The 20,417-nt window shown below is 41.0% G+C and overlaps 1 protein-coding gene across 1 annotated transcript in view; it reads left to right on the top strand.

Annotated features, from left to right (window-relative positions):
- The window catches only part of pawr (PRKC, apoptosis, WT1, regulator), an 83,811-nt gene extending 64,215 nt beyond the window's left edge, over nucleotides 1–19,596 (top strand). Inside the window, exons 3-6 of the mRNA XM_067392198.1 lie at nucleotides 540–568; nucleotides 4,756–4,846; nucleotides 7,435–7,539; nucleotides 16,947–19,596. Of these exons, the coding sequence (XP_067248299.1) occupies nucleotides 540–568; nucleotides 4,756–4,846; nucleotides 7,435–7,539; nucleotides 16,947–17,033 (312 nt within the window). The 3' untranslated portion in view covers nucleotides 17,034–19,596. The remainder of the gene's footprint in view (nucleotides 1–539; nucleotides 569–4,755; nucleotides 4,847–7,434; nucleotides 7,540–16,946) is intronic.
- Nucleotides 19,597–20,417: the final 821 nt, after the last annotated feature.

Raw genomic sequence — 20,417 nt, 5'->3', positions numbered from 1 at the left:
AAACAACATGAGGCAACATACTGTAAAAGTAGCCCAATTCCACGGGAAAACCACGGACTTGGCAACACCGGAATACATGTACCATTACACCCATATTATAAAGTGAATTTTGTGTTCCTGGAACATATGGGGCTGAAAGTGTTAGGTATGACATAAGCCTTTAGTGAGAGTTGGAGAATGATAACCATAACCTGTAGGCCATCACACTGATGGAACTTGTTTTGATGAGCTTCTTTGGAGCAAACACAACTGTAAGGTTCAGCACCGAGTGATTTATAGCGCCTAGATTTATTGATATATATATATATATTTTTTTTTGATTATTTTTCTCTGGTTTAGCTTTTGTACTTCTGAAAGGGGTGCATGAATAGAGTGAGTCATACCGTTCAAAGGCCGACAGAAAATATTGGGAGGCTGTTGTGTGTGGACTTGTGTTTGTGTATGTATCTGTAATTAGGTCTGCCTGTCTCTCTGTCCATTAAAGCCACTGAATTGTTCTCATTCTTATGCATCTTTTTTTCATTGTTTTTTTTTTTCAGGACACTCCGAGATCCAGAAGTCACAAGAGGTGAGTCTGACCACATCTAATATCAGCGGGCGAGATACGTTGTTTCAGCATTGCATCGCTCAGATGCAGATCGAAGGGATTAAACCGTTTTAGCCGTTGACCGCAGCTCTGTACCATTCACTCATCTGGTGGCTTCTGTCAGATGTACAAAAATTCTCCTGGCTTGAAAATTTGCCTTAGCGAAAGTGCTGAAAAAGAAGCGTCTCATCAGAAGAAAGGGATTTAAAGCCTGTGAAACGACAGCACGGCTTAACCGGACTCATTTTCAGAGCCATTGTAAGACTGCCAGGAGCTTTCGTTCTCTCAGTTGGCACTAACGTCAGGACTGAATTTGTTTCCACTTGAATGATACAAGTGGACTGTTTGTATCAAGTTGAGCAGACAAATTGGAGAGAAAAAGTTCTAGGAAGTTAAAACTTGGAGACCTAAAGTTTTTCCCTTTTCCTCACACCAAACCAAACAGTGATCGAGTTTGACAAAGAAATATCCACCGTGACTCTGTCTCACCTCTCACGTAAACACTTCCCGCCCCAACAATGGCTATTTTTCTTAAACATTTCCAAATGTCACATTCGATTATAGATACGGTTTGCAGCAGTTCAGTTGAGTTGAGATCCACAAACAAATTGTTCTTTTGAACCGATTACTTTTAAAGAGTCTTTTGAAGCATTTCATAAAAGGGTTAGTATTTCACTCAGCTGTATGGGATGAGTTTAGAAGTAAATCCATGAAATTGAATTTAATTTACCATAATTGTATCCTCACTGTATCATCTAAGGAGAAGAATATCTTAGAGACTTATAACTTGGGCCGGTAGCAAAGGCAAAACAACAACCCAGAAAATACTAGCAACGGCGTCGCCAACGACCAGTCAGAACACCTCAGCAACCATCGCTTGTTTAAATGTTGACTTCTAGAGACTTTAGCGTGGAAAAAGCCATTCAGTCAGTCGAGCTAGTTGATTTAAATGAACAAACTGATTCCCTAAAATGAATCAGACCTCCCAGATTAGTTGCTTGGACTAAATTTTGCACACCGGGTCCAGGGCGATGCAGACAAAAGCCCATCTGAGGCTCAGTCTGGCCGTTTGATTAGTCGCCCATCTTTCTGCCCGACACTCGCACTCGAACACCCAGGGCTCCGCCACAGCCGGCACGACAGGTGGGCGGCAGAACCAGCAGCTGAGACCGCTACATACACACTCACAGTGAATCAGAATAAAAGAAGGGGCTAACAATCACATTAAATTACAGTCCCACTGCCATATTTAATGTTTCAGAGACAAGTAAAATATGTCTACTATGGTTAGTTCAGTACTAACCAAGTTTATTCTTGGGGAATGGACAGAGTTATATAGAGAATGAATTAAATCTGCAATCAGCTAATTTGGCTAACATATTTAGAGTTGACTCTAAATATGTTGATTTAGTTGACCAAACCCACCCACCCTCTCTCTCTCTCTCTCTCTCATACACACACACCCCTGCTGGTTTTCCAGGAGCAGATCATTACCTCTGCCTCCTCCTGTTTCCTCTCCACAGGGGACTAATGCAATAGAGTGGCTGTTACATTCCCAGGACATGAACATTCAGATTGGACATCTGCTCTGTTCTCTGAGTCTATCACATTCAGACTACACTACACTGATAGAGGCACGGCAAAATACATCACACACCTTATCCGGACGCATTACTGGACCTTTTCCTTTAGGGTTTCCATTATTATTATTCTTTTTCTGTTGTCTTCAGTGATGAATGACAGTTGTGTCATCTTTGAAAGATGTCAGGACCAATTGCAGATTTTGAAAGTAAAGTTTTACATTTTCCAAAGAAAATAACTTGTCGCCACCACGCTAGATTGCGGTCAGGACATCGCTATGTGGTTGCTGGGGTGTTCTGGGACTGGGTGGTTACAAGGTGGTTTCTTTGCCATCAAGAAGGAATAAAATAAAAAGAGCCCACCCGAAAACCTAATATTCTGGTCACTAGACATGGCACAGGTCTATTATCATCATGCGTTAGCAGAGTTTGAACACTTAAAAGTAACACAAACTTACTCTGTCACACTTTAGTTTTGGGTCCAGTTCTTACTACAAACTATTAACTATGACTTTTGCCTCAATAAACATTTAATTATTGCTTATCAATAGTAGTAAGGTAGTTGGGTATCCCTTAATGTAATCCTACATTAAGGGATGTCGAATACGGTCATGCAGACCAAGGCATTAATGTGTACTAATAAACGGCAAATATCAATAAGCAACTATTTAATAGTGAGAATTGCACCCTAAACTAAAGTGTTACCAATTACCAATTCCTCTTAGGGGTTTATTCAAATCTCTAACCCTAAGAATGAGCAATAATAATATTAATAGTGACGATGCTTGTCTTAACTAAACAGTTGAGTTCATAAGCATTAGGCTGGGTGGCTTCACATCAGCTTCATTCTGTACATTTGACCTGAATATCCTCATTATATAAAGCACTTCACCGTACCTCCTCATTAGCAAGAGGATTAGAACGGCCGTCTGTCAAAAGAGAATAATCGCGGTGAATATTAAAGCCGGCAAAGGTTTTTTCAGTGCCCGTACGATGACGGCCCAACCAGACCTGGGTGGATGTTAATGTTAAGGGGGCCAGAGCCCCCTTTAGCCCGTCTGCGAGTTGAAGTGGAGGTGAGGCGATTGAAGCTAGTTCCAGTCAGAGCAGGATATTTCTGTAGGGCCAGTGTTGCGTTTGTCACTTTCACAGCTGATTACACAGCAATTTTGAGAGCATTTTTGAATTCTGTTTTTTTGTAGCTGTGAAATATAAGTGTTTGAAATGTAAAATGACAGGTTGTTTTGAGCAGGACTCTGTCCTTTATTAACGCGGGATTGGCCGCCAGCGTGCGCCGCAGATCTGAACACTTGCTTCAAAACAACATGAAACTGCATTGGCAACGCGTTTAGCTTCCGTCTTGTCTTTCCAAACTAAAGGAAATATGTAAAAACAAATGTATAAGTATAAAAAATGCATATTTCTATCTCTGTAAGCGATATTGAAATAAACCTGACTTGACATTACTTTAGTAACTCACAAGTAGGAGTTTCCAGTCGTTTCACCGAAGGTGATTTTCTGTCTACAGAGGTTCTGTTTTTAAGGGGTTAGTTGACCCTAAAATTAAAATTCTGTCATTTATTACTCACCCTCATGGGTGTGGAATTTAAATTTTTGGGTGAACTATCCCTTTAAAGGTGTGTAATTTCTGTTCCATTAACATCACCAGTCGGAAGTGCAGAAGTTTCCAGCTTATGCCGTCTTTCACTGGTCGAACATATAGTCACGCCCAGCCAGCATCACCGTGTGCATGTCATTTTGATGCATGAAATCTTTAACTTTATCTAGTGTAAGGCTGGAAGCTTACGCTGCTATTTTGAACCAATAATAGGAACAAAAAGCAGTTGAAGGATGATGTTATCGGCCAAAGGAGTAAAATATTATGAAGGAATTCTGTCAAAGTTTTCCCACATAGGTAATTATTGAAATGAACCTGGTTAAAATAAGTTTCACATGAATATTCCTGGAGTGTCTGGCCTAGGTGGAGAGAGAGAGAGAAACAAATTTAAAAAAAAAAAAATCCAGATATTATTTTTTTTTTGTTTCTCCCTTTTCTTTGACAAGCTGCACAGCGGTGTCCCAAGGCACAGTCCTGTAAGAAGCAGGTCTGTTCTCACTAATGAAAGTGCATTGCTCTAATGCCTTCTACTGTGCCATAAAAGGCTTTTCATACTCTGATAATTTACTGCTTCAGTTTTCTTATTTCCGCTCCCACGAAATAAATGACGCACTTTCCAAGCCATTATGCTAGAAAAAGGTTGAAGTGTCTTTTGAAAGGGGAACAAAAAATGTGTGAAAAGATGTTTTAGCAAGGTATTTTTTTGTAAGCAGGCCGTTGAACGAAAAGGTGAGCACCAGGTTTTTATGTACGCTTTTAAGAAGCGCCTCCATTAGAGGCGTACAACGCCATTGGCAGCGAGTCACAAACCGGGCGCGCTGTTCCAAAATGGTATTTCAGCGTTAATAAGCATGACCCCTTTTTTGTGTTTTTGGCACATTCAAAAGAAAGATGTAGATATACGAGCTAAAAGAAGTACCACTGGCATTAGTGACTGTTTTGCATTGAAAATGATGTTTTTGTGTGTCCAGCGACGAAGACAGACATCGCCATCGACACGGACGAGAAGGCAGGGGCGCCTCGCCCACAGCCCTGGAGAGAAGGATGGAGGAGCTAGAGAGGGTACGTTTCTGTAGGTCCACCATTAAGACGGAAGAGCACGTCTCACCTACAGCTTTTCACAGTATTGTTGTCAAAGATTTTCTTTGTACCCACGGAGGCAAATTTTTGCCTCAAACCGCCGACGTACTCCATCGACATTGGCATTTTTTTCTGAAAAGTCACGAGACCAAACCCCGTGCCGCTCACTCTCAAACATCAGCACACTTTCAAACCTGGAATCCACATGAAATTGTCACATACCGATGTTACATTTTCATTTCGGCATGGGGGTTAATATCCAAATTTATCCAATTTTTTTTTTGTTTTGCACCTTATCTGCAGTGGTTTCATATCTGTCTCAGCATGACAGCACTGTAATAACCTCAGGCTTAATTGGCTTCAGATGTTTCACGCAATAAATTTATGCACATTTTAGAACCGAAATTATTTGTTCTTAAACCTTGAGATCAGTGCATTAAAGGGTTAGTTGACCCCAAAATGAAAATTCTGTCATTAATTCCTCACCCTCATGTCGTTCCACACCCGTGAGACCTTCATTAATCTTTGGAACAAAAATGAAGATATTTTTGATAAGATCAGACGGCTCACCGAGGCCTGCATTGCCAGCAAGACAATTAACACTTTCATGATGCTTGGAAGCTTTACAAATGTTTTGTTTCGAATCAGTGGTTCGGAGCGTGTATCAAAGTGCCAAAGTCACGTGATTTCAGTAAACGAGGCTTCGTTACGTCATAAGCGTGTTGAAATCTCAACGGATCATTTTGTTTAAAGGGGTCATGAATTGAGAAACGCAGCCAATTTTCCTTGATCTTTTGACATAATAAGAGGTCATTGTACTGAAAAGTTTGTTGTTAATACAAAAGCAGTTTGTATTGAAACCAAGCTGGCAAAACTGGTTTCAGAATAAGGCATTAATATGTGCTTCATAAGTACTAATAACAGGGTTGCCAACTCTCACGCATCTGGCGTGACACTCACGCTTTCAGCATCAATCTCACGCTCTCACGCACACGCAAGAAATGTCACGCCAAAATCCATTCTTCTCCCCTCTCAATCCGTTAATTTTCTGTTGATGACTAGACCACAGCATATTAATGACAGGAGAGGAGTTTAGCTGTTACATCTCCTTACAACGTTCTCACTGCAGTATTCTCTGATCGTTGATTGGCTGAAAACCTTGCACGTGATACGTCAGTTGCGTGTGAGAAGTGAGAGAGAGCCCCGGCCGCGCGCGCGCACTCAATATACAGAGCGGCCAAAGCACAGAACGTCTTCAGCACTCCCGGATCGTGCACACTCCGCCGCTGGCCAGGCTGCTTCTGCTTTACACACCATGGCCGTTATTTTCTCGAGAAAAGGAGTTTTCTCATAGCTTCGCAACGCAATACTCGTTCCCTTATCTCTCAGGGAACCGAGGTTACGTAAGTGACCGAGTAACGTTACGTTATATAAGTTTTGTTATATAACAACCGATATGACAGATTTAGCAGATTTATCAGCTATACATTCATTCAGTGTTTTCCATTAATGACCCTCTGCTGCCGCCACCGTTTCATAATGAACTGAAAACTTAAAACATACTACGTTTGCCAATGAACTAAAATCGAAACTGTGATATGGCTTTGTGCCGAGTACAGTCTCTCTGTACTGCGTGTTTTAAAGAGAAGAGCGCGCATTTGTGCACGCGATCAGCTGGTGATCTGGTGATCAAAATAAAAGCGCAAGGATTTTTTAAAAAGAAATGAGCACAAAAGTATTGTAAAAAAAAAAAAAAAAAAAAAAACCCTTTTTAATGTCCAGGTACAAGTCAATGCTGTTTCTTTGTTCAGTTTGCACACTGTACATGGGTTGAAGCTCTTAATTTTGAGTTTCCAGAGTGCACCAGATTGATGCATTTAACCTTAAAATGTCCAAAATTTTCTTACGGGGGGGCATACCCCCGGACCCCCCTAGCGGAGGAACATCCAACAAAGTTTTACAAATTACAGTGTCAAATAATGTACATTTTCTGAACAAGAATACGTCAACAAAAGCTCCTTTCATGTCATTAAAGCTATTAATATAAAATTGAAATGTCTTTGGACAAATATAGATTTGGAATAAGCCCCTAATGTTTACAATGTCTGGCTCCGCCCCTGTCAGGTAACAAAACTGACAAAAAATAAAATAAATTATTTCACCCCAATGATACTAAGTAAACATGGACTGACATTGATTTTTAAAATTAGGGTTACCAAACATTTTCTCCGCGCACATGCGCAAACTGAAATTTTTACAAAGTCTCACTCCAGCCAAAGTCCCAAAGTTGGCAACCCTGTAATAAACAGCCAATAACCTAGTGATATGCATAATACTAAACTAAAGCCTTGCCGAAGTATGGAGCTTATCAAGTATTCCTCACACACAATGTTAATAGTAACAGTGAGATAAAGGGGATGAAAACTGACGGTTTTAAAGAGAATGACAAGTTTTTGATACAAGACACCTTGATTAAAGTGGAGCCTGTCCAAAAAAAGATTGAAAATGTAGGTCAACACGTGTCGAGACGCACACAAGCCTTTGGATCTGACAGAATTGTGCGTTCACAGGAGCTGGCCTTGGAGAGACAGGAGAACGGTCGCCTGCTGAAAGCCCATCAAGACAAGGACGAGCTGATCATTAAGCTGAAGGAGGAGATCGACCTGCTAAACAGGGTGAGAAGCAGACAGCGGCCTCATGACAAGCGCACGTGGCACTACTCATCAAAGTTCAATCATGTTGTGTGTCTGTGTATATATTTTTCACGCAGGTCGTTAGTGTTTTGGCTGTTAGCTGTAAGGCGAGCTAGTTTATGGCTACAAGACCAACAGACCCTGGTGTGAGATGTAACAATGAAATAAGGATGATAACAAAAAATCAGATTTGAAAGTTTTTTTTTTTTATTATTTAACTTGAGTTTTGAACATTATTGGTGTGTGTGTGTGCGCACGTGCAACAAAAATGAATAAAATGAGCATGCGCTTGCTCTTCAAAGACTTAGGCCTGGGGTGTCCAATCCTGTTCCTGGAGGGCCACCATTCTGCAGAGTTCAGCTACAAGCCCAAATAAACCCACCTGAAGCAGCTAATCTAGGTCTACTAGGCATACTAGAAACATCCAGTCAGGTGTGTTGAGGCAAATTGGAGGTACACTTTGCAGGAAAGTGGCTCTCCAGGACAGTGTTTGGACACCCCTAACCTAGGCATACTGGAATAAAAACAACAACAAAAAAACATCAACAAAACATAAATTCAAGTAAAACTGTACTTATGATAGGCTATAACATGCTTCATTGATGTTACAACTAACCCAGAGTCTTGTAGCCATGAACTAGCTCACCTTACAGCTAACAGCCAAAACACTGGCACTAACAGACACAGAATAAACATAATTGAACTTTGATGAGTTGATCTAAAATGCAGGAATTGGCAGGAAAAAAATAAATGAAGTAAAAAAAGTAAGTTTCTTACATTAAAATGTGCCGCGCCTGCCAGAGGGCTCTACTTTCCCGCATGTGGAAAAAGGACTAAACCAAGCACGTGTGAAGTGAACTTAGCAATTTGTAACTTGTAACTAACAATCTCCCGATTGGAGAAATAGGAAGCGTTATTTAAACTGTGCATAGCCGAGGTACGCACAGAGCCGCAGCTTTACATTTTGCCTCACTCCCGCCTGCAAAATCCCACAGGTAGAGATGTACGGTCACCGTGATTTTGACAAGTAAGACATGTTCCTGGATCAACATTTTTTGTTTATCCTGGAACAACATTCCTATCTGAAAATGTAGTCCTAACCTTTTCCCAACCCTACCCATAAGTTCTGCTTAAAATCAGAGGGAAATGATAGTTGAATAACAGTGATGTAGAAGCACCTAACCCTGGTCGTAAGCCTCAACTTGACATAGACAGTAAATTTGTCCCTCAAATCTGATCGGTTGATTGGGATGTTGATCCAGGAACACGTTGTAGAGGTACATGGATTTTTCAGTACCGTTTTGGTAGGACTGTTGGCCACTTACCTTGTTACATTTGAGGCAGCAGATTTGTATTTTGCGGGAGTTTCATCTCTGATTTCTTTGTCTCGCTTCCCGCACACACATCAGCGGCCTACGTTCATTCTCGCATCCGTTGTCAGCAATTGAAAGTTGACCATTTAACCTAATTTGACCAGCGCCAAACAGCGCAGTCCCCAAGGAGGCAATACACACTTTGCGTATTAAACGGCGACGCAGGCCAGCACTCACGTAAAGCTGCGACCGCTGCCCTCCTGCCTTCAGAGCTCCATTTGGGGCAGAACATCAGCTGAAGGTTTCCAACAAACACTTTGACACGTTGACTTTGTTACCTCAGTGTGGTTGATGTTACTTTAAAGTGTTAGTTGACCCAAAAATGAAAATTGTGTCATTTATTACTCACCTGTAACACAAATTAAGATATTTTTTGATGAAATCCGACGGCTCAGCGAGGCCTGCGTTCACAGCAATGACATTTCCTCTCTCACTATCTATAAAAGATATTTCAAAAAGTTAATGAAAGTTCAGTGGTTCTACCTTAATATTATAAAGCGATGAGAATATTTTTGTGGGCCAAAAAAAAAAAAAAAGACTTTTCAGCAATATAGCGATGGGCCAATTTGAAAACGCTGCTTCGTAGCTTTGCAAATGGAATCAGTGACTTGGAGCGCCAAAGTCACGTGATTACAGCAGTTTAGCCATTTGATAGGAGATCCGAGTCACTGATTTGATTGTCAAAGCTTCGAAGCAGCGTTTTGAAATGGACCCATCGTTATATTGTTGAGAAGTTTTTTTGCTTTATAATATTAAGGTAGAACTACTGAACTCCCATGAAGTGTTTTAAATATGTTTTTATGGGTCTTGAGAGAGGAAATGTCGTTGCTGTGAACGCAGGCCTCACCGAGCCATCGGATTTGATCAAAAATATCTTAATTTGTGTTCCGAAGACGAAGGAAGGTCTTACGGGTGTGGAACGGCATGAGGGTGAGTAATAAATGACATTATTTTCATTTTTGGGTCAACTAACCCTTTTACACATTTGTTCACGCTATTATCTGTAGTTGTAATTGTTGTATAGTGTGGAAACAGTAAAGCAAAGTGTGTGGTTTTTTGTCCCCTTCTTGAAATGAAATGAGTCTTTAAATAGTAGACAGCACTGTTGTGGCAGTGAGGTTTTTAAATTTGGCAATGACTGCTAGTGGCATAAAATGACGGATCTCACACCGGGGCTTTAGTACTCGTATTTCAGTAGTATCGGCACGTTTGTCACACAGAGCATCCCATTAAGGAGCGGTAATTAAAAGCACGCGCACCCGACACGAGCACACCGCGTTGCACTTGTTTACTCCGCTAATGGACATTACTCATCCACTGAGTTGTCACGGTATTTACTAGGGCACCTGGCAGACTTGGGCTATGTGCTCCGGGGACAGAAAACAAGCTTTACGGAAAGCCAAACACCTGCAAACTCGACAAACAGCCTCGTATCACGCAAGCCGGCAACTTGAGGGAAACTGCAAACGAGCACGTCGCTATCTCGCAGCAATCAGCTCCATATTTTAAAGGCACTCTGCGGCTTAGCGGAAGATTACAGTTATCCTTGGCCTTTGGGTAAGAAGCACGTCAGAGCGTATGTTTAATGTGAGGTAGCTGCCACTGAACGGGGCCAGACTGGAGATTTGGTGAAGACGATTTTCTTTTTGCACTTGCCACAGTGGTTATGTACCGGCTGTCCTTTTGTCATATGTTTGTGTTTTTCCAAACCTGGCCCATATGTATAAAAGTTGTACGATTTTTTTTGACAAGTCAAAACTTATGACTATTCTTAAGAGCATTTCTTAGTAAAAAGTAGGACTTTACTAAAAGTCGCTTTTATAGGTTGGAGTCACAGCAGCAACATTTAATATTGAAATGTACTTTTAAAAATCGCTTTGCACTGTGCAAAATGATCACAAATTAGTATCGATGGCGTGGAATGTTTTTGTATGTATATACGTGTCCTCATTTCCAACAATTCCAGAGAAGCACACTATCAACTAAAAGTGGCTCCCTTTTGCCTCACGGTTTGACGGTCAGTCTGAAAGTCAATGAAGTACCAGAGTAGTGGCTAAATGTGATGTCCAGCTATATGTAAAATGACATATTCAAGCTTAATTGAAATATGTTGTGGTATTTATTACTTCCTTCGGTTACTAACCAACTCTGTAAAATTCATCCCCAGCAAATGCTGATCAATAAACAGCTCTTACCCTTAGATTGTCTGGGGTGGATGCAATACTAGTTGATTATTTCTTTATGTATTTAATTGAGGTTTTAGATATTTGTGAAAAAAATGATTGACTCTGAGACTTGTTAAAGAGATAACAATGACCAATTAAAATGGTATGTTTTTAATAACAAAGTTCAGAATAAAAAAAAAAAGTAGGCTATAGCAAATCCACACACTTATGCCCCTGTGGTTTCCTGTTACTCTGTATTGTGTAGTAAGCATAAGCTAAAAAGTATAGGGTTCGATTCCTTGTTGAATCAAAGCATTCTTGGATTTTGGATCCTGACAGGCCATATATTGAAAATGTTTTAAAAAAGTGTTAAAAGATGTAAGCATATTGTGTAGTTGTGCTTGGAGTCAATTGTTTGATGTGTGATAATGAAGTGAAATTTGAAATGATTGCACATTTTTTTGGCTAGGCTGTCATACAAAGAAATGATAATAAATGTGCCAAAACAAGAGGACCAATGAAGTATTAAAAAGTGATGATGTTGTAGTTTATTTATATATATATATTTTTTTTGTTTTTTTTCTGAGCTTTTTAGTTTTTGTGAAATCAGTAGCTGTAGGTTTGCTTTTTTGGGGGCAAATTGTGACAGATAAACAGCATTGCTTAGTTTAGTGTGTTAATGTTCCCTTATATTTTAAAACATTTAAATAATAGAAACATAAAATGGAAAAAAAACACTCATATTTTGATGGTTTAAGCAAAATTGTAGGGTCATTTAAAAAAAAAAAAAAAAAAAAAAAAAAAAAAAAATTGGCCACTATGTTTGGTGCAGTAAGTTTAGCAATAGTGCTATTTAAGTGGCAGTTTTCAAAAAAGGTAATTACTATTTTATTTGTACAGTCAGATCATTGATTTGTAGAGTAGGAGAAGTTGTTAGATTGAAAGTTGTGAAAAGTGTATTCAAAGTCACTAAATGTAGTAAAAAGCATGAAATGATATATAGAGTAATATTGATGAAATTTGTTGAAAGTTAGTGTATTTGTTATCAGGTCAGTTACAAAAAGAATGGTCAATGAAGTTTATTGTTCTATCAAGTCCATGTCATCTTCTAAGTCCAAGGCATCACATCTTGATTAAAAAGCGTGCGTCTCCTCTTCTTTGCTGCCATCTTTTTACTCGTAAGTAAGTCAGGAGACCTCTCCAGGTGTCGTAAACAATTCAGGAGTTGAGACTTAGTCTTGACACTCAGGAACCTTCACGAATCCTACTTGCGTTTGATGACGTGTGGCAAATAATTGTGTGTGTGGTTTGAGATGGTTTATGCTAAACTAAGTAATGTGTGCCAAACTAAGTAAACACACACTTTTATGTGTGTGGCTCATCCATGATGAATATTGCAGTCAGTGCACTAAACTGACAGCGGCAAGACATATTATTGATGCGGTTTAGCTGCGCCGTGAGCATTGGGCAGAACGGAATGCGAAACGGCACGTTTGCGTGGTGGTTTAGTATGTGTGAGTCGATGAATGTAGAGGTATTGTAGCCTAAGTTGTAATGTAATGAATGCAATGTAGATTAGTAATAAAGCAAGGTTTGGTCCTGTTCCTTTTGGATTGTGTTGAGTTTGAGTAATGTGATGTGTAGGCCTGAGACGTGTTGTCCTGTGGTAGTGTTGTGTAGCTTGAGTATATGATGGGGGTGTTTGAATGTGCTCCAATGAATCCCACCTGAAGCTGCTTATTGAAGCGTTATTGACTAGGCATAGTAGAAAGCGTCGGGGGATGTGTCGAGGCAAGCAGTAGGAGGTTTGGCCAGCTGTGCTGTCCGGTCAGGTGGCCTTTTGAAGCGGATGTTCCAAAAGAGCTTTGCGATAGTGAAAGATTGTGTATTGTTGTTATCTTTAGTTAGATGCATTTACATTGGGACCGTGCCTCAGATGCAATGAACTGTCTGTGTTTGTAAGGTGTGAACCAAGTGGCCCATACAGACGTACGGCCCACAGAAAGTGAATGACAAAGAAACAGCATTGCTCAGAGTAGATTGCAAGGTACATGGATGTCCTGTGGGAGGTCCTAACAGTTTTGTATGGTTTGTAGCCCTTTTGTTTTCATGTATGAAGACTTTGGGTTAAGATGTTTTGAAGGCTGACATTGCTGCTGAAGAATTGTGCTACACTACTACCTTGAAGAAAAAGTTGTCCTCATAAGAAGTGTGCTAAAGCTTACTTGTTGTATTCGAGAAAATGTAATACATTGACGAGCCACCCAAACGACTGCACGGCCAGCAAATGTAAGCATTGGTAGAGCGAGTTAGCGGAAGTGCGTTAGCAAGATTGTCCACAAGCGTTGATGGTAGTAGTTTATTGAGAGTTTAGGAAGCAAGTGGAGCTAAGTAGAGTCAGGTGTGTTTCCCAAAGGCAGTGAGTAGCTTGTGGAAATGAAGAGGAAGAAGAGTGCAAGTAATAATGAGTGTCCAGAGAAGCAAGAGAAAGAGAAAAGGAAAGAGAGAGTGGAGGGAGTAGCAGAGTGAGGAGTCCCCTGCGGTGTCCCTGCTTGGTGGAGTTGCGCAGGTCGAGTTGCACGTCTTTACACGAGCCGGTCTTCACACGACGAGGGATGAGCACGACCGCTGCCGCTTCCGCTGCCGCTCCAGGAAAAGTGGCTCCTCAAATCCTTGCCTGCTCGTTGCCCCGCAGCTGACCACCTCCTCGTCAACCAATGCCTTCCCATCTCGCTTTCTACTCGCGTAGTCCTACACCTGACGCCGATCGTCAGCTCGTTTGGATGCTGCCCTATCCGCTGCCTTGGGGGTGTCGCTCAAGGCCCCCATGGAACTGGCGTTATGCCGCTACATTCCTACCTCCAATTCTCAATTTGTTCATTTCTTGTTTAGATGTCAAATAAAGTGTCCCTCTAAAAAAGAAGCATTGCCTTGTTTTGGCCTCATCCCTCTCACACACACACAAACATCAGTAGCTCCCTAACTTTACCCACACTATTGATTCATTCTTAGGACTAGTCCCCATATTCAATAGTACCAAATTCCACTCATCCAGTAGCCCGCCTCAATATTCACACCTCTCCGTCGCTGGCCTGCTCGGCGTTACGCCGGCATTCTACTTTTACTCTTGCTGCAGGGAATAAACCCAGTGGGTGCTTCTGACCCTTTTATGTCAGAGCTGTTATCTTTGTCTGAGATTGCAGTCTGTTCTCTCTTTTCCATCCAACACAAATAGCTTCAGAGCCCGGCGCCCACAAATACGCTCTCTCTTGTCCATTCACTGTAAGGTACTAAATACATGATAACAACAATCAATACAAAGAAACATCAACAAAGAAATATGATATAATACACACCTGCATGGTATAAATACACTGTAAACATAGCTTTCAGGGACAGATGTGAAAAGGTCATAATTAAATTGACTCTGCTGAAAAGGACAACAAAGGACACCAAGACGACTGTTCTCTCCTAACTCTGCCAAACGGCAGCTGCCTCACTAACACCCCCAGATAATGCCATTGGAGCTCAGCTACGACGGGCCACAGCACACGTACCAAATACGTTCCGCTAGAACAATCGACAATAACATCACTACACAAAAGAAAAACCCCTAAAAAGCCACATTACACACCCAAGTTGATCACATGACTGTCACTGTGAACATTAGCTCAACCACGCTCTGTACTAGGGATGCTCATTTCGGTTAACTTTCTCGACCGACAACCGACGCTCGTTATCCGATTATTAACCGTTAACTGATAAGATTAAAATGTTGTATAGCGTATATGATGATAATATGACATATATATGACATTACATAAAAAAATACAATTGACGAGTGTCTGTGTCTTCCACGGGTTTATTTTAACATGCAAACAGCAGCATAGAACAGATAAACAACAGAACCTGGATTCACATTATCAAATTCGCACCTGCATAATTTAAATAAAAAGGCATAAAATAAATAGGCCTACACTAAATATTTTTCACTTAAATGTTTAACAAATTAAGATGACAAAAAAAACACGGTGAATCGATTGAAGCTTTGAACAACCGGTATTTTAGACATTTTTTCCGTCAAATAAAAATAGCAGGCCTACCTCAAGGATTGTTATTTGTTATGACCACGGACGGTGTACGGTGTCCATTAACTACAAATCCTCACGAAAACTTCAGTCAAGCCAGCTCGCGCGTCAATCTGAGAGACCAGCCTCTTACCTTAAAGTGTCAAATTTCTTGGTTTCTGAATGGACGGTTTTGCTTGATTGACAAACGCTAACGTTCGGCCACGATTTATATACCATCGTCCTGTCCTAAAACGTTAGCACGCTGTGATCGATTGCTTGGAGATCGCGTGTTTCTCTGTTCGAGAGCGCATTTCCTCTTCTTCACATCTGCGACAAAACAGTTGATTATTTATGAAGGAAAGCTCACAGAAACGTGAAAATGGTCTCATTTGAAAGAAAATGTCCTAAGCTAAAAGATGATATATTGTGACTGATTGAAGCAGCCCTTATCAAAAGTGCGGGGGGGTCGATTTCTGTCTTTTCAAAAGTGCGGGGTCGTCTTGACCCCCCTGTCCCCCGTGCCTATCGAAATGGTCAGTACTTCTTTTCGCTCGCTTCATTTTGCTTGTTGCTTAGCGAAATATGTCTGGCACGTGTGAAACGCCCCGCGAGTTAACAAATAAGCATATATGTAACTATATATAGCATATTTTTCTTTAACCATGCAGCAAAAAAACAAACAAACAAACAAACAAACAAAACAAAAAAAACCTTTAACTGATAGTATTAATCGGTTAAAATTATTACTTTCGGTTAACGGTTAAACGGTCAATGTGAGCATCCCTACTCTGTACGCAACGTTCTAGCTTACTTCATCCCTGAGTGTACGAGCTGTTACTTCCCTGAAAAAACTACATCTGACAGCTATTACAATAACCACTACAAAACTTCTTTTTTCTGATGAACCTTAACCTTAACACATCCCACAGTAGACCTGAGTGCACCCAGTCCAAGCCTGCCAAAAGTATACTGCATCACAACATTTATAAGCATCTCAGCATTTCCATCCAGCTTTTTTTGGCTTACCTTTCTATGTAGCATCAATCTCTCTCTCTCTCTCTCTCAAATAATAACTGCAACAGCCTACATCCAAGTCTCCAGTACTAGCTCTAAAATGACCTTTTGGAATTAGCAACAGAGGCTTATGAGATGTGCAACACATTACAACTTTACACAAGCATTTTAAAAACCTGACATGAGTCTTCAAACAAAACATATCAACAATGTCTTGAGGTGTAGTAACTGCAACATAAGCTGAATAAATAACTCGTGGCGTTGAATCTGCTTTGCGTCGTGACCTCTGGTGTGCGTTCTTTCCTAATAATTCGATGGCCTGTCCTTAATTCCTACTTACATATTTGTTAGGATCATTTTAGCAAAAAATCAGAAACCACACTGATTCATTTTAGACTCCTACTAGCCTATTAAATACTTCATTTGGGTGAAGAAGCTGCTTTTTTGAGCAGCGTCTGCCGCTGCAGTACACGCGTCTTGCGGTATTAGCTTAATGTTTCTTCCGTCAACTGATTGTTCATTTTCATTTCAATTTATGGAACTTAACTTACGGTACCCTCGCCGTACTAATTTGCACAATTTACAGCGCGTATTTTGGAAAGACGCTTGCGTATTGAGCCGGCAAACGCATCCTCCTGACGCCTTGGATCTTCTAAATGTTTAACTGACATTTATCTTAAATATGCTCTGTTGCCATCTGTCGAGGGTCGCGTCTCCCTTGTCTTTCGCGACTCGTAATCCTCTCTCTGTGTTTCTCTTTTTTTCAGGACCTGGATGACATCGAAGACGAGAACGAGCAGCTAAAACAGGAAAATAAGACCTTGCTCAAAGTGGTCGGCCAACTCACCAGGTAGAACCCGGCGACCCGAGGACGACTGAAGCAGAGTCTGCGTCTTGCCGCGGTGGCCGGAGGGATTTGCCGCCGCCTCTGTCCTTTACGTGTTCTGCCCTTAAGTGTCTGTCCGTCTTGTCGTCGCTCTCTGGAACACTGTACGCACGTGGGGAGGCTTTAAAAACCTGGACCTCCGGATGTGGAACGGAGCCACTGACGCAGAGTTACTCGAGGCTCCCCGCTTTTACCGGAGGAACTCGCCTTCTGTTTAATGTAAATGTGCGTGTACGTAGGCTACTCTGAAACGCATTTCCTCTTTTCTTAAACGGACAGTCAATGGACGTGGTGTGGCGCCAAATTAATATTTCTTTTCCTTTTACGATTGCCTTTACGTTAAAAGTCTGTCTATTTGACGTGCGTCGTTTCTGTTACCCCGTGGAAGTCGGTCCAAAAAGTGCCTGTCGGATGGTAGCCCACGTCTCGCCGCCTCCTTTTAAACTAGGTAACCGATCCTCCCTGGCGGTTGGCGGTACTTGGTGCGATTCCTTCCTTCCCCTTTTTCTTTTCGGAGTTTCGGCCTCCGTGAGCGTGACCCTATGAATTGGTCTCTGGCTTGAAGCTTGCAAATGCTGTCATGAATATTATATGTTATTGTCTGATTTTTACATGCCGTTCAAATGTTTACAAGTTGTTTAAACTCGTGGTATCAATAGACATTAGTGTGACTCGTAGCCTAGGCTGCTTTTCCTTTTAATTTAACCAAACCGATCAGAGACGTTATTTTATAGCGCGTTAGTGCGGCCTCTCGTAGCCGATAAAGACCGCCGTATGGCGTTCGTAAGTTGCGACTGTTTGCTCAGCGCTATGGGGTTTGTATCTACATTGAGCTAATCTACAGTGCTAATGACATATTGGGCAAAGTCATTTGAGGGGGTATCTTTTTTTTTTCTATTGGGGTGGAAGATATCTGTTTCCCTTTGCTTTACGTAATGCATGTACAGAAGATTGAATAAAAGTTTGAATACAAATCATGACTTTCAAGACATTTTTTCATACACCAACTTTTTTCATTGCTGTAAAGTATTGGAATTCTGTCTTGTACAAAGATTGATTCTTATTACCATATTTATTTATAACCAAATAGACACCCTTAGAAAATGTATACCTGTTTGTAATTTAACAGTTAAAGGATAAGTTCACTTTCCTTTAAACGACCCCAAGCTTTACTCGCCCTCCTCAAGCCATCCTAGGTGTACATGACTTTCTTCTTTCTGATGCATTTTGTGTGTGTGTGTGTGTGATAGAGAGAGAGACAGAGAAAGAGAGAGAAAGAAAAAGGAATTCCTGGTACTTTTTAACTGATTTAACACTTATTATAAGCTCTTCACAGGCTGCTAAAAATATGTACGAGCACACGGCACGGTTTTGGATGTTCGGTAACTTCGCTGTTTTATAATCTTTAGGTTCGCTCTTAAAAAAACATGAGTGTGAACTCTAAGGCAATTCTATTTTGCATACAGTGAACAAAAAACAAACTTACATAGATTGTCCTATTTGATTATTTACTCTCTTAAATAATGATGATTTGCTTATTTTCATTTTGCCCTAAACTTTGATCCTGACACCGTCTTGACACTTTTTACAATATTCACCCAGTGTCACCCGCTGTGTGATTCTTGCGCTCTGTGAATAGAACGGGCCCAGATTGGCGCCGCAGGAGATCGTGAGGCGTTCGTAAAACCGATCGGAGGCTACCGAACAGAAGGCTTTGCTATCTAGAGGATGCAGGGACTCCGCTATGGCGCGCCTGCATATTAATAAAGCGACGCGTCTGTGGTCATTAGAGCCCTCACCCCGAGAGAGGAACGCCTGCTATCGCGCTAATGCTTTAGTAATTGCTTCGTCTCCCCCTCTCTGCCGCTCCAGGACAGACGTGCGTCTGGATTAGCATTTTGATGGAGAAAGAGCCATGTGGATTCTTCTGGGAAGAGTGGAGACGCAAACGCAACTTTTGCACTCCTCCGCCTTTGAAACTGTTTGTTTCTTAAAGGGCTAGTTTACCCAAAAATTACAATTCTGTCATTCATTACTATCTTTCGTGTCTTTCCACACCCGTAAGACCTTATTTCTCTTCAGAACACAAATTAAGATATTTTTGATCAACTCTGAGAGGTATATGACTCGTCCATACACGCCAATGTAATCACCGCTTTCAAGGTCCAAAAAGGTACTAAAGACGTTGTTAAAACGGTCAGCGAGACTGCAGCGGTTCAACCTTAATGTGATGAAGCGACAACAATGCTTTTTGTGCACAAAAACTAAACAAAAATGACAACTTTATTCAACGCTCTCTTCTCTTCCCTGCCGTTACCCTTACGCAGGTGACGCAGTAAGCACGGTGAAGGCTTTCGTGTTTACGTCTGAATGCCGGCTCGGTATTGGTCGAAGCTGTACTCGTGAGCGGCACGACTCGTGCGTGTGGTGCTGACGCAGGAGCCGGCCGATAATGAGTTGCCGTTCTGACGTAGAACTTGTAAGCGATGGACAAAAACAACGTTTCACAATATCGCTGAATAAACTCATTATTTTTGTTTTGTTTTTCAACCGCTGCAGTCACGTCAACTGTTTTAACAATGTCTTTAGTACCTTTCTAGACCTTGAAAGTGGTCATATACCTCTCTGATTTCATAAAAAATATCTTCATTTGTGTTCTGAAGATGAACGGAGGTCTTACGGGTGTGGAACAACATGAGGGTGAGTAATGACAGAATTTTCATTTTTTGGGTCAACTAACCCTTTAAGTAATACTACTGGATACTGACATAAACAGACCCCAGTCACATTTCTCTTTCTGTATAAAAATGATGGAAGCTCATGCTACATTCACTGTGTTGTCATACTGTTTTTTTTTTTTTTTTGGTTTTTGTTTTTTTTAACAGCATTTAAACTGGCTGGGGAGCCTTCCTGGGCCCTCGTTAAGAGCCGTTCAAGTTTTATGGAATTCAATTGATTAGTTGATTTTGAATGATTCATTATTTATTCAGTTAACACCAAATTGATTTTCTGTTTTAACGCTTGTGGTCACGTGATTGATGCAAGTTAATCAAATAATTTGCTATAACAATTGTTCACACACACTTGGGTTATTTGTAACTATTCCAGTGTTGACTTTTGTGCCGAACAGCCGCATTTATACCATATAAACAGGGCTGCGTGGAGTTCCGATCGTATGCGAATGTGGAAATTTCGGATCCGATTTGAGCTTCGGATGCGTTGAAATATTTGAACTTCTGCGGCTAGACCGTATGCGACCGGCCAACCGGATATGATGTATTCTAGTCAAAACGATGAGCGCAAAGTTAGAATTACCAATATTTTAACACTATATAATAACGTTAAAAACACT

Source organism: Chanodichthys erythropterus, chromosome 8 (assembly GCF_024489055.1).
Source record: "Chanodichthys erythropterus isolate Z2021 chromosome 8, ASM2448905v1, whole genome shotgun sequence".
NCBI classification, from domain to species: Eukaryota; Metazoa; Chordata; class Actinopteri; order Cypriniformes; family Xenocyprididae; genus Chanodichthys; species Chanodichthys erythropterus.
This window is presented reverse-complemented; position numbering and strand designations above follow the sequence as displayed.